Below are 14,045 nucleotides of genomic sequence, written 5' to 3'. Positions count from 1 at the left end.
GGAGGGGAGCTGTTGCACTGTGGTAAACTGTGGTCAATGTCATGAGACAAAGTGTATGTGAACTGCTGTATGGAAAGTGAATTTGCTCTGCAAACCTTCACCCAAATCACAATTAAAAAAAAAAAAAAAAGAAAAATAATTACCTTCTAAAGGTCAGAGACTGACTGAGATAAGGTACGAGCAAATTTTCTGTAGTGATAAATATGCTCTAAATATTGATAGTGTGTAAGTTACATAAACATGTATTTCCCAAAATATAAAAATTGTATTCAATATTTATACATTTCACTGTATGTGAAGACTGAAGAAGAGTCTTTTGAGTCATGGTGTTGGCAAAGAATACTGAAAGCACTACCGACTGCTAAAAGAACTAACAAATCTGTCCTGGAAGAAGTGTAGCCAGAATGCTCCTTGGAAGCAAGAATGGCCAGACTTCATCTGACCTACTTTGTTCACGTTGTCAGAAGGGACCATTCCCTGGAGAATGATATCATGCTTGGTAAAGTGGAGGGTCAATGAAAAAGGGGGAGGCCCTCTTCAAGATGGATTGACACAGTCTGTGGCTACAATGATGGGCTCAGGTATAGCAAGGATTGTGGAGCTGGCACAGGACTGGGCACTGTTTCGCTCTGCTGTACAAAGGGATGTTATGAGTCGGAGACGACTCAATGGCATCTAACAACAATAACATGTAAATACAATCTTGTAAAAAAATTGTAAATATACTGAAGTATATTAATATAGTATAGTAATAGTTTGCTTTTTACAGAAGTAGGTTAGCAAAATACATTTGTGCGCTTTGAGCTTGAGAAAATGATTAGATATATTGAGGGAAAAGAGGGCCAGGTTTCTCATTGCTAGAGAAAGGAATTATAATATGGAAATGGAGAACAAGATAAACTCTGAGCTGCTAAAATTAAGTATGTTAATGTTAACTCATTATTGATAATTAATATATAAAAATACAACTATGGTCAAGTTGTCAGAAGGGATCAGCCCCTGGAGAAGGATATCACATGTGGTAAAGTGGAGGATCAGTGAAAAAGACGACCCTCACTGAGATGGACTGACAGAGTGGCTGCAAAAATGGGCTCAAGCACAGCAGGGACTGTGACGCTGGCTCAGGACCAGGCAATGATTCATTCTGTTGTACACAGGGTTGCTATGAGTTGAAGCTGACTCAGTAGCACCTAACAATAACATATAAAAATATGGATACATATATATATGCATGTGTGTAAATGAACACAGGAATATATGAACATGGGCAAGTACGAACCTGTGCAAGTCTATTTTCTAACTCTGCCCACATTAAGGTGGTCTACAAACAATGACACAAAAGTTCATCTGGAGTATGTATCTTTGTTTCCAAATATTATCCTCCACTAAAATGGACCAGAGCACCTTGGAGAAACAGCTGATTCCAAAGCTGAGAAAAGGAAAGGATGAGATGTGTTTGGAACATTTCTTTGTACGAAGAAGTAAGAATTGTTGTTGTTGTTGTTATGTGCCATCGAGTCGGACCTGACTCATAGTGATCCCTCCTTGGGCTTCTGAGGCAGTATCACTATGGAAGTAGATTGCCCAACCTTCCTTCCAAGGAGTGGCTGGTGGGTTTGAACTACCAGCCTTCTGGTTAGTACTCAAAAAATGATGGTAACATGTTGAAAAGACATAGGGACCAATTAAAAGGCCTCATACTGGCTAAATCGAGATAATTTGAGCATCAAAATAAATAATAGCAACAGATTTATACTTTATTAAATAAGAATCCATCACTAAATGCAATGCATGACCTTGGACTGGTCTATGAACCAGGGGGTAAAAAAAAGCTATGAAGGACATCAAGACAACTGATGGAATTAGAGTAAGTCTATGGATTAGATAATTATCCATGACAAATTCCCTAATTTTGATAACTGTACTGTAGCTATGTAAGAGAATATCTTTTGTTGTTAGGAAATACACAATTAAGTATAGAGTGGTAAAGGTACATGTCTCCAACTTACCCTCATGGATAAGTTCAAGTGGTTCAGAAAAAAGATATGCATATCTACATGAATATATACACAGAGAGAAGAAAGTAAATGGGAAAAATGAAAAATAATTGTTAGATCTAAGTAAAGAGTACAAAGAATATCCATGAACAATTCTTGCTACTTTTTCTAAGTCTGAAACTATATTAAAAGAACCAAAAACCCACTCCTGTCAAATCTATTTTGACTCATAGCAACCCTATAGGACACAGCAGAAAAGCCATCTAGTGTTTCCAAGGCTATAATCTTTACAGAAGCAGACTGCCACATTGTTCTCCTGAGGAGCACCTGGTGGGTTTGAACCGCCTACCTTCTGGTTAGCAGCTGAGCACTTAACCACCAGGGTCCCTTATATCAAAAGAAAGCAGTAACAACAAAAATGTGAAGTACAATTAGAATACTTGTCCTCCAACACTTATTCTGCAAGGATCAGTGGAAAGCACACAGGAGACAATCGATGTTCTTAAAGGTAAGAATGGCACCTTCATTATTTTTACAGAAAAAAGTGAATCACTTTCACTTAAGATTTAAATGTTCCCATTTATATTCAGGTTCCCTTTCCTTTATAAGAAACTCCCTATCCCCCCTCCCAGGCTTCAGTAATCACTCCCTTTTATGAACTAGTGCACATGCTTATAACTTTTAGGCTGTTCCCACTGAACCCAAAAGGTCACTGCCATCAAGTCAATTCTGACTCACAGTGACCCCCACTGGGTTTCCAAGGCTGTAAATCATTCTGGAAGTAGATTGCCTCATCTTCCTTCCACAGAGCAGCTGGTCAGTGAACTGCTGACCTTCTGGTTAGCAGCCAAATGTCTTACTCACCACACAACCAGAGCTCCTTACTTTGAACTGTCTTGTTTTTCCATATGCACTCCATTTTGCCTAACTAGATTGTAAACTTTGTGAGGACAAGAACTATTTCGTATACCATTTGGTATTTGTGGTAACTTAATACCTACTTAAGAATGCTTAATAATTAGTTGCTGATTTTATTATGATTTTTCAGATACTAGTTTAATAGACAGAACTCTAGAGGATGACGTCCACTAAAAATGCTACCTGAAGTTTTCTTCCTGTAATTGTTCTAGTTGTAATTGTGCATGAAAATACTTTTTTGCAACCATTGAATTTGGATCATCGAAAGAGCCATCCAACTGGTCAAGTTTTTCATTCATCATCTCATTCTCAGAAACCAGGGAATTCTTTTCATCTTGAAGTGCTGTCACCTAAAGAACAAAAACACAAGCATAAACATCAATAGCAAAAAGCTGTTGTGAGTATAATTCTGACTAAGTTATTAAGTAGCTTGGTTAATAAGATTAGATTATTTCTATGGATACTTCTAAGTCTGGAATTCAGAGTCCACATGGTTTGGGTCAAACAAAAGCAATCAAATGAAAATTAGTAATATAAGAAAAAACATAGTAAGAATATCTTCAAAATGTTAGCTCTGTCTTAATTTTAGGAAAAAAGTATTTCTAATCTTTAATTTGATACACTAAATGAATTTTTAAAATTTCATTTATTCCCCTTTTACATATAAATTTTCTAATTTTCAGAATAATTTTCTAATTTTCAAAATACCTAGTAAGCTGAAACACACACACATATTCACAAAGCTATAATATCAGGTTCATGGTAGAAAATTAACAGTCATGTATCATATATTCAGGGGACAACCACATTTGGTTCATTAATCAACACAAAAAGCTGCATCTACTTGTATACTGAGACTATTTGCTTATTATTTAAAATGGGCAGAAATGTGTAACTTTCAAACCAAAACAAATATCAGTACCTGATAGACCTTTTTTTTCCTCACACTTTTCAATAAGCCTGATTCCTTTGCCTCTATTTCTTTTCCATTTAAAAACATCCTTACAGTTTTATAGCTAAGCCTTTGATCTTTCATGAGACCAGAAGTTTACATATGATTTTAGCATAAATTAGTCTGATATAAAAGGTGACTATCATTACTTCAAATATATTACGAGACAGGATTTCTATTTATATTTTCAACAGGTATAATTATGAGAATTCATACTGACAAAGTGAGCTAATAGCAGGAATTAAAAATCAAGTGATTGCCTTAAATAAAGCATGGGTAAATCATACATATGTCCTCAAAATGAGGTCTACAAACAAAGGATGGGGAATCTGTCCCTAGGAAGGTTATGTGAGGAACGAACTTTCTGTTCCTAAATTCAAGGCACACATCCATCTCCTCATGCAAGCAGTTTAATGATTATGACCAGTCATTAAAATCCTCAGTGTATAGTCCTTGAGTTTTAGAAACACTGATTACCCAGCCCTATTATTCTAGACATTTACCTTGTCTAGCAAGGATAATTCTACCACAACCTTAGTTCCCTGTCCTCATACTTTTCAGAAAGTCAACTATTTATTTAGCTCATTATTCGAGAAAAAACAATAAACATACAGCATATTATGAAGGTACATTTAACCTTTTTTCTACTTTTTTCACGGTTTCTTACATAACTTTCACATTTGTATTTTCATGTAACAACAAAAGACGCAAACACATTCACAGTGCTTTGTGCCAGGCCCTGCGTTAAGTGCTTTACAGATACTAACTCATCCACTCCTCACAACCACTTAGGACATAAACACTACCAGCACTCCATCTTTCAGAAAAACTGAGAAAAAGAGAAATTGAGTAATTTTCCTGACAGCATACACCCAGCTAGTAGCAAGGCCTGGTCTTAATACAGGCAGCACATTGAACGGTCCACCCCTTAACCACTAACTGTTGTCTCCTGTGCCAAGTTTGTTTGCTTGCATGTGTGTATGAACATTTGTGAATATAATATACGTACACTCAGAATGCATAACCATTCAGGCACTTCTAAGCACTTCCATTAATCACTTCATTTAATATTCACCAACATCCTACGAAGGTGCTGTTTTTGTTAGATGCTGTCACCCTAGTTCCAACTCATGGCAACTTATATACAAGAGGACAAAACACTGCCCAACACAGCTCCATCCTCACAATGGTTGCTATGCTTGAGCCATCTTTCGCAGCCACTGCATCAACCCGTATCATCGAGGGTCATCCTCTTTTTCACTGACCCTCTACTTTACCAAGCATGGTATAAAGTAGTTACTTTAATTTCCCCATTTTACAAAAGGGAAAACTAAGGCCTCATCTAGTAGTTGAAATTCTGCATTTAAGATGATTTTCTCAAATACTTTTTTTGTGAAAGGTGGAAAACAGACTAGCAATTTTCAACTCTCAAAGAAAAATAATTATGAAACTCATGCTTGAATATTCAAACCTACAGCAAAATTTAATGATCCCTCTACAACCCAGTCTCCAAAACACTATGCCAATTAATTAAAAAAAAAAACTTCTGTAAATTTAAAGTTTTTTCCCCCCAGCCCAGGTTTCTTTTCCATACCTGCATATCTAATTCTTGGCATCTCTGACTCAGCTCTTCTTTTTCTGCTAGTGCTTCCTGAAGTTGTTCCAAGGCCCTTTTAAGCTAAAATATATAATGTCCCAATTCTTAGTAAATCATGTTTTGACACAAACAGAAAAATACACTTTTCTTGTAATACATATAACCAAAAGAAAACACCAAACTCACTGCCATTGAGTCGGATCCGACTCACAGCAACCCCTCCTTGGGTTTCCGAGGCAATATCACTACGCAAGTAGGTTGCCCCATCTTCCTTCCAAGGAGTGGCTGGTGGGTTTGAACCGTCAGCCTTCTGGTTAGCAGTCAAATGCCTTAGGCACTATGCCACCAGAGCTCCTAACATAGACACTGATATTAGAAATGAATTCTTAAACTTACCTATTAATAAATTAGTCTTAATTTGTTATCTTTGTGTGAATATTATTTACATAACTTCATTAACATTTATGGGTAAGGTCCCAAAGAAAAAAAAATTATGTAAATCCTTGTGAAATATTTAGCCAAAAATGCAGTAGAAGAAGCAATATTTCACTTCATCATAGAAAAAAACTGAAAATTAACATAACATGTTTAAATTACCTTTCTTTTTTATTTTGTATTTGTTGAGAATATACATAGGAAAAATACAAAAATTCAAGCATTTTTACATATACAAATAGTGACACTGATTACACTCTTCAGGGTGTGTAACATTCTCCTCCTTTTCTGAGTTGTTCCTCTTTAACATAAACTCACTACCACCTAGGTTTCCTACCTAATATTTCATGTTGCTGTTATCACATTGATCTCATATATATACAGCTCTTAAAAGAGTATAATGCTCAAGGCAGACATTTTTTACTAATTAAGCTAAACTATTGTTTGATTTTAAGAAGACTTCTATGGATATTTTTGGTTTAAGGTTTAAAGATTTTCTCAGGGTAGTAGTTTCAGCAGTTCATCCAGCCTCTGTGGCTTCAGTCTGGAGTCCATGAGAATCTTAAATCCTTTCCCTTTTGATCAGGATACCTCCATAGACTCTCTGATCAAAATGTTCAGCAATGGGAATTGGGCACCTTCCCACTCTTGTGGTCTAATGGCAAAGGTGACAGATGTTCATGGAGGCAATTAGTCACATATTCCATACCTTCTCCTATTCCTGACTCTCCTTCCTCTACTGCTCCAAGTGAATACAGAACAACTGTCATGCCTCAGATACCACTTGCAAGCTTTTAAGACCCCAAGCGCTATGCAATAAATTAGAAGGCAGAACTAGAAGCACTAAACATGTTATCAGGCCAATTAACTGGGATGTCCCGTGAAGCCATGACCCTAAACCTCCAAACCAAGGAACCAAATCTCACAAAGTTTTTGACTGTACATAAGCAGCCTTAGCAACAGCTTTCTTTTCTTTTTTTTTTTTTTGGTCATTGCTATAAACCTATCACACAATTTTTGCCAATTCAACTTTTTATAAGCATACAACTCACTGACAGCAGTAACAACAATGTGCTGTGCAACCCTACCCTTAATCTATGCAATCTAAAAAAAAATTTTAACCTGAAATACTTTTTGCAATGACTGGTGACACTCATGAAGAAACAAATGTCCCAAAATATTTATAACAGGAAAAGTACTTAAGGTATTTACATCTCCTCTTACCCTTTCCTTTACACTCCAGGATGGGTTCTATATTAAAGGAATGTTATTTCCCCCACATAAAACAGTTTTGTAATATAACTGTGGAAGAAGCCTTGAATACAGGGTCTTTGAGTTATTTCTTTAATATCAAGAGAAATGAGAGCTACAGTGACAAAAATTATCTTACTTGATAAAACTAAAATATAGCTTGCTTGTTTCTCTGTCTCTTTTTTAATTAAATAACCACGCAGCATAGGCCAAATATGTATTACAAGTGTCAGATGGAAAGTTCAATCACATGCAACTCTTCCACCATGATTACAAAATCTCTGGGGACTGATAACTACAAGTATTTGTGAAGGAATGTACAATAATACTCCATTTAGATGACAGAGCAGAAAAACCATTCAAATTTCATGGAAGAAGATGTTCTTTTCCATGATTCCCTATGTAAACCCTATGATAGTAATTAGCAAAGGAATTGTATCACTGTTTTCAACATTTTCCTGACATACTGAAATACTCACCTGTTGTTCTAATTCCCCAACAGCATCATTTGTAGGAGAGTTTAGTATTTCTTTACTCATCAACTAGGAAATTAAAATAGTAAAATTAAGTACAAATAATGTAATGTTTATACAGTAGAAATATATTTATTTGGAGGAGCAGAAAAAGATTTATATTTAGTTTTTCTTTGGTTTAACTTGATGACCCTTAGAACATCATTCTAATAAAAATTTTATTAGAGGTTTAAGTTAAATAATACAATGTTGAAACTTTGTATCAGTGAAGACATTGTAAGTAAAGAATGCTGCAAATATATAGTCAGATTTAAATTACTTTTGCATGTAAGAGTACAATCCAAATACTAAAAATTACAAAACAGAACTGAAACTTTAAATTAAAAAAAAAGATATCTCACATAATATATATATATTAATAATTTTTAAATTCAGCCATAAAATTACTGATAAGGCAAAATTCATAATTTGAAAAGTCACTATAAGAGTAGGAGTTACAATTATATGGCAAAATAAAAAGATCTTGTAATTTGTGTATGATGCTGTGAATCCAAACCAACAATGCAAACTCAGAAGACACAGATGGCTGAAGTTCTTTATGTTGTTATTGTTTCTGTAAGGTGCCGTCACATCACCTCCAACTCATAGCAGCCCTATGTACAAAAGAACAAGACATTGCCTGGTCATGTGCCAGTCTCATAATCCTTGCCACAACTGAGCCCATCACAGCAGCTACCATGTCCATCCATCTTGTTGAGGGCCTTTCCCTTTCTCATTGACCTTCCACTTTACCAATCATGATATCGTTCTCAAGGAATGGTTCCTTCTGACAACATGACTAAAGTAGGTCAGACAAAGTCTGGCCATTCTCACTTCCAAGGAGACTTCCAGCTGCACTTCCTCCAGGGCAGATTTGTTCATTCTTTTGGCAGTCCATGGTACTTCAAGTATTCTTCGCCAACACCACAATTCAAAAGCATCAACTCGTCTTCAGTCTTCCTTGTTCATTGTCCAGCTCTCACATGCATATGAGGCAGCTGAAAATACCATGGCTTGGGTTAAGCGCACCTTAGTCTTCATGGAAACATCTTTGTTCTTCAGCACTTTAAAGAGGTCTTTTGCAGCAGATTTCTCCAGTTCAAAACATCGTCTGATGTCTTGCTGGCTGCTTCCATTGGTGCTGATTGTGGAACCACGTAATATGAAATCTTTAACAACTTCCATCTTTTTTCCATTTACTGTGATGCTGCTAATTGGTCCAGTTGTGAGGATTTTTGTTTTCTTTATGCTAAGATGTAACCCATACCACAGACTAAAGTTTTTAATATCCATCAGTAAGTGCTTCAAGTCATCCTCACCTTCAGAGAGCAAAATTGTGCTGTCTGCATATCACAGGTTGTTAATGAGTCCTCCTCTGATCCTGATGCCACCATCCTCTTCATGTAGCCCAGTTTCCTGGATTATTTGTTCAGCATACAGACTGAGTAAGTATGGTGAAAGGATACAAACCCAAAGCACTCCCTTCCTGATTATTAACCATGCAGTATCCCCTTGTTCTGTTCGAACAACAGCCTCCTGGTCTATGCACAGGTTCTTTATGAGTACAATTAAGTATTCTGGAATTCCCATTCTTCTCAATGTTAACCATAATTTGTTATGATTCACACAATAAATGCTTTCATATAGTCAATAAAACACAAGTAAACATCTCTCTGGTACTCTTTGCTTTCAGTCAAGATCCGACACCAGCAATGATATCTCTTGTTCCATGTCCTCTTCTGAATCCAGCTTGCATTTCTGGAAGTTCTCTGTCAATATACTGCTCAAACTGTTTCTGAATTATCTTCAGTAAGATTTTACTTGCATGTGATATTAATGACACTGTCTAATAACTTCCACATTCTGTGGTATGACCTTTCTTTGTAATGGGTACAGATATGGATCTTGTCCAGTCAGTTGGCCAGGTAGCTATCTTCCAAATTTCTTGGCATAGACAAGTAAGTACCTCCAAGAGGGCATCCATTTGTTGAAACATCTCAATGGGTATTCCATCAGTTCCTGGAGCCTTGTTCTTTGCCAATATCTTCAGCACACCTTCAACTTCTTCTTTCAATACCACTGGTTCTTGATCATATGCCATACCTCCTGAAATGGAGGAAAACTGACCAATTGTTTTTGGTACAGTAAGTCTGTGTATTCCTTCCATCTTCTTTTGATGTTTCCTGTATCAGTCAATATGTTGCCCATAGAATCTTTTAATATTGCAATTTGAGGCTGATTTTTCTCTTCAGGTCTTCCAGCTTGAGAAATGGCAAACGTGTTCTTCCTTTTTGGTTTCCAACTTTTGCATGCCAATTACTAGTGATAATTAACACATCTTGATTGCAAATTCGGTCAATTTCAGACTGCAAAAGTTGGTAAAAATCTACAGTTTCCTCATCTTTGGCTTTGGTGGTTGGTGCATAAATCTGGGTAATAGTAGTACTAACTTAACTGGTCTTCCTTGTAGGTGGATGGATATTATCCTATCACTGACAGAATTGTACTTCAGAATAGATCTTGAAACATTCCTTGTGATGATGAATGCCACTCCATTCCTCTTCAATTTGTCATTCCTGGCATAGTAGATCCTATGATCATCTGATTCAAAATGGCCAAAACCAGTCCACTTCAGTTCACTAATGCCCAGGATATCAATCTTTATGAGTTTCTTTTCAGTTCTGACAACTTCCAATATTCCTAGATTCATACTTCATACATTTCATGCTCTGATTATTAATGGATGTTTATAGCTGTTTCTTCCCATTTTGAGTCATGCCACATCAGCAAATGGAGGTCCTGAAAGCTTTACTCCATGCACATCATTAAGGTCAGCTCTACTCTGAGGCGGCAGCTTTTTCTCAGTTATGGTTTGAGTGCCTTCCGACCACAGGGGCTCATCTTCCAACAGTATATCGGAAAATGTTTCAGGGCTATTCACAAAGTTTTTCAGTAATCTATCAGACAGTGTTTCACTGCTAGTAATCAGGTTTTCACTGGCCAATTCTTTGAGAAGTGGATGGCCCCTTCCTTCTTCTGCGTCTGTCTTAGTCTGGAAGCTCTGCTGAAACCTGTCCACCATGCATGACCATACCGGTATTTGAAATACTGGTGGCATAGTCTCCTGACTCTCAGCAACACACAAGCCACCACAGTATGACAAACTGATGGGTGAGTGGTGGGAAGTCCTGTATATCTCCCTCTAAACCATAACCCTTCCAAATTGTGTTTTTCCTCACTAACCCTTCATTTACTTTCAGACTGATTTTAAGAATCAACTCTCTGAACCACAAACTCTAAATCCTCCTAGCTCAGTTAGGAAAAGTAGACTGGCTAGGCTACGTCTGGGTTACCTGGCTCCAAAACCTAAGTACCTCTACATTTTTGCATAGATGTAACATACTGAAAATGCATAGATACTGATAAGCTTTGAAATCACAGAAAAGATTACTCTAACTCAAAGAAAAACAAGAAGAAGTGAAAAATCCAACGTAGGCAGAGGTTTTTTTTTTTTTTTTATCCTGTTTAGTTGAAGTTATTTAAAGGAACTTAACAACATTAGCTCATCAACTGCCTTTGAAAATGCAGAGCTATTAAAACTGGGTTTGAAGGCCTTTTAAGGTATTTTGAGAAAAATAAGACATTCTTGCTAAAGATAAGTAAACCTGTTGCAAAGGGCAAGTTTATACAAACAGAAAAATATGTAATTCTAAAATCTGTTAAAGGTTTTATATAATTTGGTTTAGAATTTTTATGCAGATGTGGTAACTTACCTCTTGAATAGCAGTCATGACCACATGCTGAACAGACTCTTCCAATGTCATTATATTTTGAATATGTTCTGTGATTTAAAAAAATAAAATAAAATCAGATCTGAGAAATATGTACTCATTGGCCCCAATACCCTGGCCAGCCAATTAACAGAAACTTAAAACTCATTCAGCACAGATCATTTTTTTATGCAAACAGATTTACCACTAAAACAAACATATCTATTGAAAAGAAATAAGAAGTTTAGAAAATATTCATATAAACATTTTTAAATGTTTTCTTTTGTCTTAAAGAAGAAAATCTCTAATTTTCTTACAAGGAAGAAAGAAGAAATCACAATTAATCTTAAAACAATCATGAATATCCTCCTTTTTCTTAAATATTCAATACTAAAGGATGAATTTACAAGTGAACTCCCAAAATCTTAGGCTCAGAAAGTTACACTTTACCATCTACTGAGGTTATTCCAGAAAGCCTTTCAAAGAAGGGAATTATATGGCCTCCTATAAATACCTGTTCAACATTCACTAAGTCTCACTACAAGGAGACCCTTCTAGCATACCACACACATACACATGCACTAAGTTACAGTGATTTGGTTTCAATAATAAATGAAGAATCTCGAGAAAGAACCTCTCATGGATTTGAAGATCTAAATCCATGCCAACTATACATTCTCCAGCTAAACAAATGTGCAAACACATCAAAGACTTATCATATTCTTATAGTTTTTATTATTTTAATGATTTCTCTAGGAAACTTAAAGTTCTCTAAGTCTTCCATTTATTGAGAAGTCAAGAACTGGACAAGATTCTGATAGATTTGGGTGTGTACCTGACCATTAAGTGTTATGAAAAAGGAAAAAGAACTAGAGAGGGGACAGTCAATGAATTGTTTATTTTTACAGTATTTTCTGGGTAACAGTGTTTCAAGTGTGCTAAAATCTTTCTAAAAATAATCATTTTCTCCACCAAGATCAACAGAATATTAACTAAACCAATTCATTTCTTTCAAGACTGAAACTGCTGTAGTACTTCAACACAATTTGAAAATCAATTCTTACTTAAAAGTACAAAGGTATGGAAGCTGTATTATATCCTGGATTTGTTTTACTTTTAAATTTTAAATAAAGGAATTAAATTAAAGATAATTTTTTTTTAAATTTATCTGCTCTCTCCTAAAAATTAAGAAACTATACAAACACCTCCAAAAATTAACCCAATGGATAATACTCTTTTTTTAATAACAAAAATGAAAGTGCATGACATTTACTACTTCCTCAACTGTTACTTATGTATACAGAAATGGAAGTTCCTTTAAAAAATCAGATGACAAAATTGCTAAATAATGTTTAAAATTGTATTATAAAAATACCACCTATCATCAAAACATGTAGGGTGCAATAAAAGCATGGCTTTAAGGGCAAATTACAATTTAAAATGCCAACAGTAGAGAAAATGAAAGGCTAAACATTAATGAACTCTGTGTCCAATTTAAGATGACAGAAGGAGAAGACATCATTAATTCACATGAAAATAGAAAGAATGAGGTAAAGGATTGGAAAAGAAATTAAATAGTAGGGACAAAAAGACTCAAAGTCAAAGGTATCTTCTATGAAAAATAAAAATACAAGTGACAAACCCAAAAAGATTCATTAAGCAAGAAGAGAAGTTATAAGTAACCAGTAATCGAAAGAGAAAAATAAAAAAGATCACAATTCTAACAGAAAATTACTCGATCTACAAATGAATTAGTTGAAATTTCTGATGAAATATTTAAGGGGGTTTTAACTTTCCATGAGCAAATGTCCCTCACTTTTATGAAAAAAATGTAATACACAGATTTTTGACATTTTGAGTGAGAAATAAAAGCCTATGGGAAGTACTGACCCTGCAAGAAAAGTCAATGATAGAAATGGACTAATATCAGGTATTAGTCAACCCCTCTCCTTTTTAATTGATAAACTACAAGTGATTTCATATATTTTATTTTTCTTTTCTATGAATTAGTTCCTACTGAATTTACCCTGTCTCACATACTCCCCTTATTAATCAGATAATTTTAAATATGTTTTCCAAGGAGTTAAACAGAATTATTTCATAAATTTAAGCACCAAATATTCTGTTATAAATGTAATAATATCCTAAGACCAAGTTTGGACAAATCAAGCAAAAAATATCAGTGTTAAAACTCACCACTCAGACTGATAAAAGCCTCTGAAGGAAGTAGTTGGAGGTCAGTTCTGTTCATTATTTTACTTGTTATAAGTCACCAAAACAGCTTTTTGTTCTCAGCAAGATATGTTTGGGTAGACCACAGTGTTTGGGTAGACCCAAACAATGAACCATCATCAGACCTGATATCTAGAGGACAAATGTGATAGGCATTCTTCTCACAAAAAGAGACTATCATCTGAAGAAGCCGGGATTATAATTTAGAAGCTGCATATTTATTTCTTAAAAAACTGAAATAATCTAAAGTTCTACCTCACAAGTGAAATAGTGAATCAAATCAACAATTAAATGTACTGAATTATCCACTAAATATATTATATATTTAGCACTAAATATATTAAAATGAGTTACAAATAAAATGTATGTAATTTAGCCACT

General features: G+C 35.2%; 1 protein-coding gene across 1 annotated transcript in view; it reads right to left on the bottom strand.

Annotated features, from left to right (window-relative positions):
- HOOK1 (hook microtubule tethering protein 1) overlaps positions 1 to 14,045 on the bottom strand; it is a 122,862-nt gene that overhangs the window by 64,664 nt on the left and 44,153 nt on the right. The window contains exons 6-9 of the mRNA XM_007947413.2: positions 11,436 to 11,503; positions 7,630 to 7,692; positions 5,462 to 5,545; positions 3,099 to 3,265 (exon numbers count right to left, since the gene is read on the bottom strand). Coding sequence (XP_007945604.1) covers positions 3,099 to 3,265; positions 5,462 to 5,545; positions 7,630 to 7,692; positions 11,436 to 11,503 — 382 coding nt within the window. The remainder of the gene's footprint in view (positions 1 to 3,098; positions 3,266 to 5,461; positions 5,546 to 7,629; positions 7,693 to 11,435; positions 11,504 to 14,045) is intronic.

This window comes from Orycteropus afer, unplaced genomic scaffold (genome assembly GCF_000298275.1).
Source record: "Orycteropus afer afer isolate SDZICR_OR568_19922 unplaced genomic scaffold, OryAfe1.0 scaffold00183, whole genome shotgun sequence".
NCBI lineage: Eukaryota > Metazoa > Chordata > Mammalia > Tubulidentata > Orycteropodidae > Orycteropus > Orycteropus afer.
This window is presented reverse-complemented; position numbering and strand designations above follow the sequence as displayed.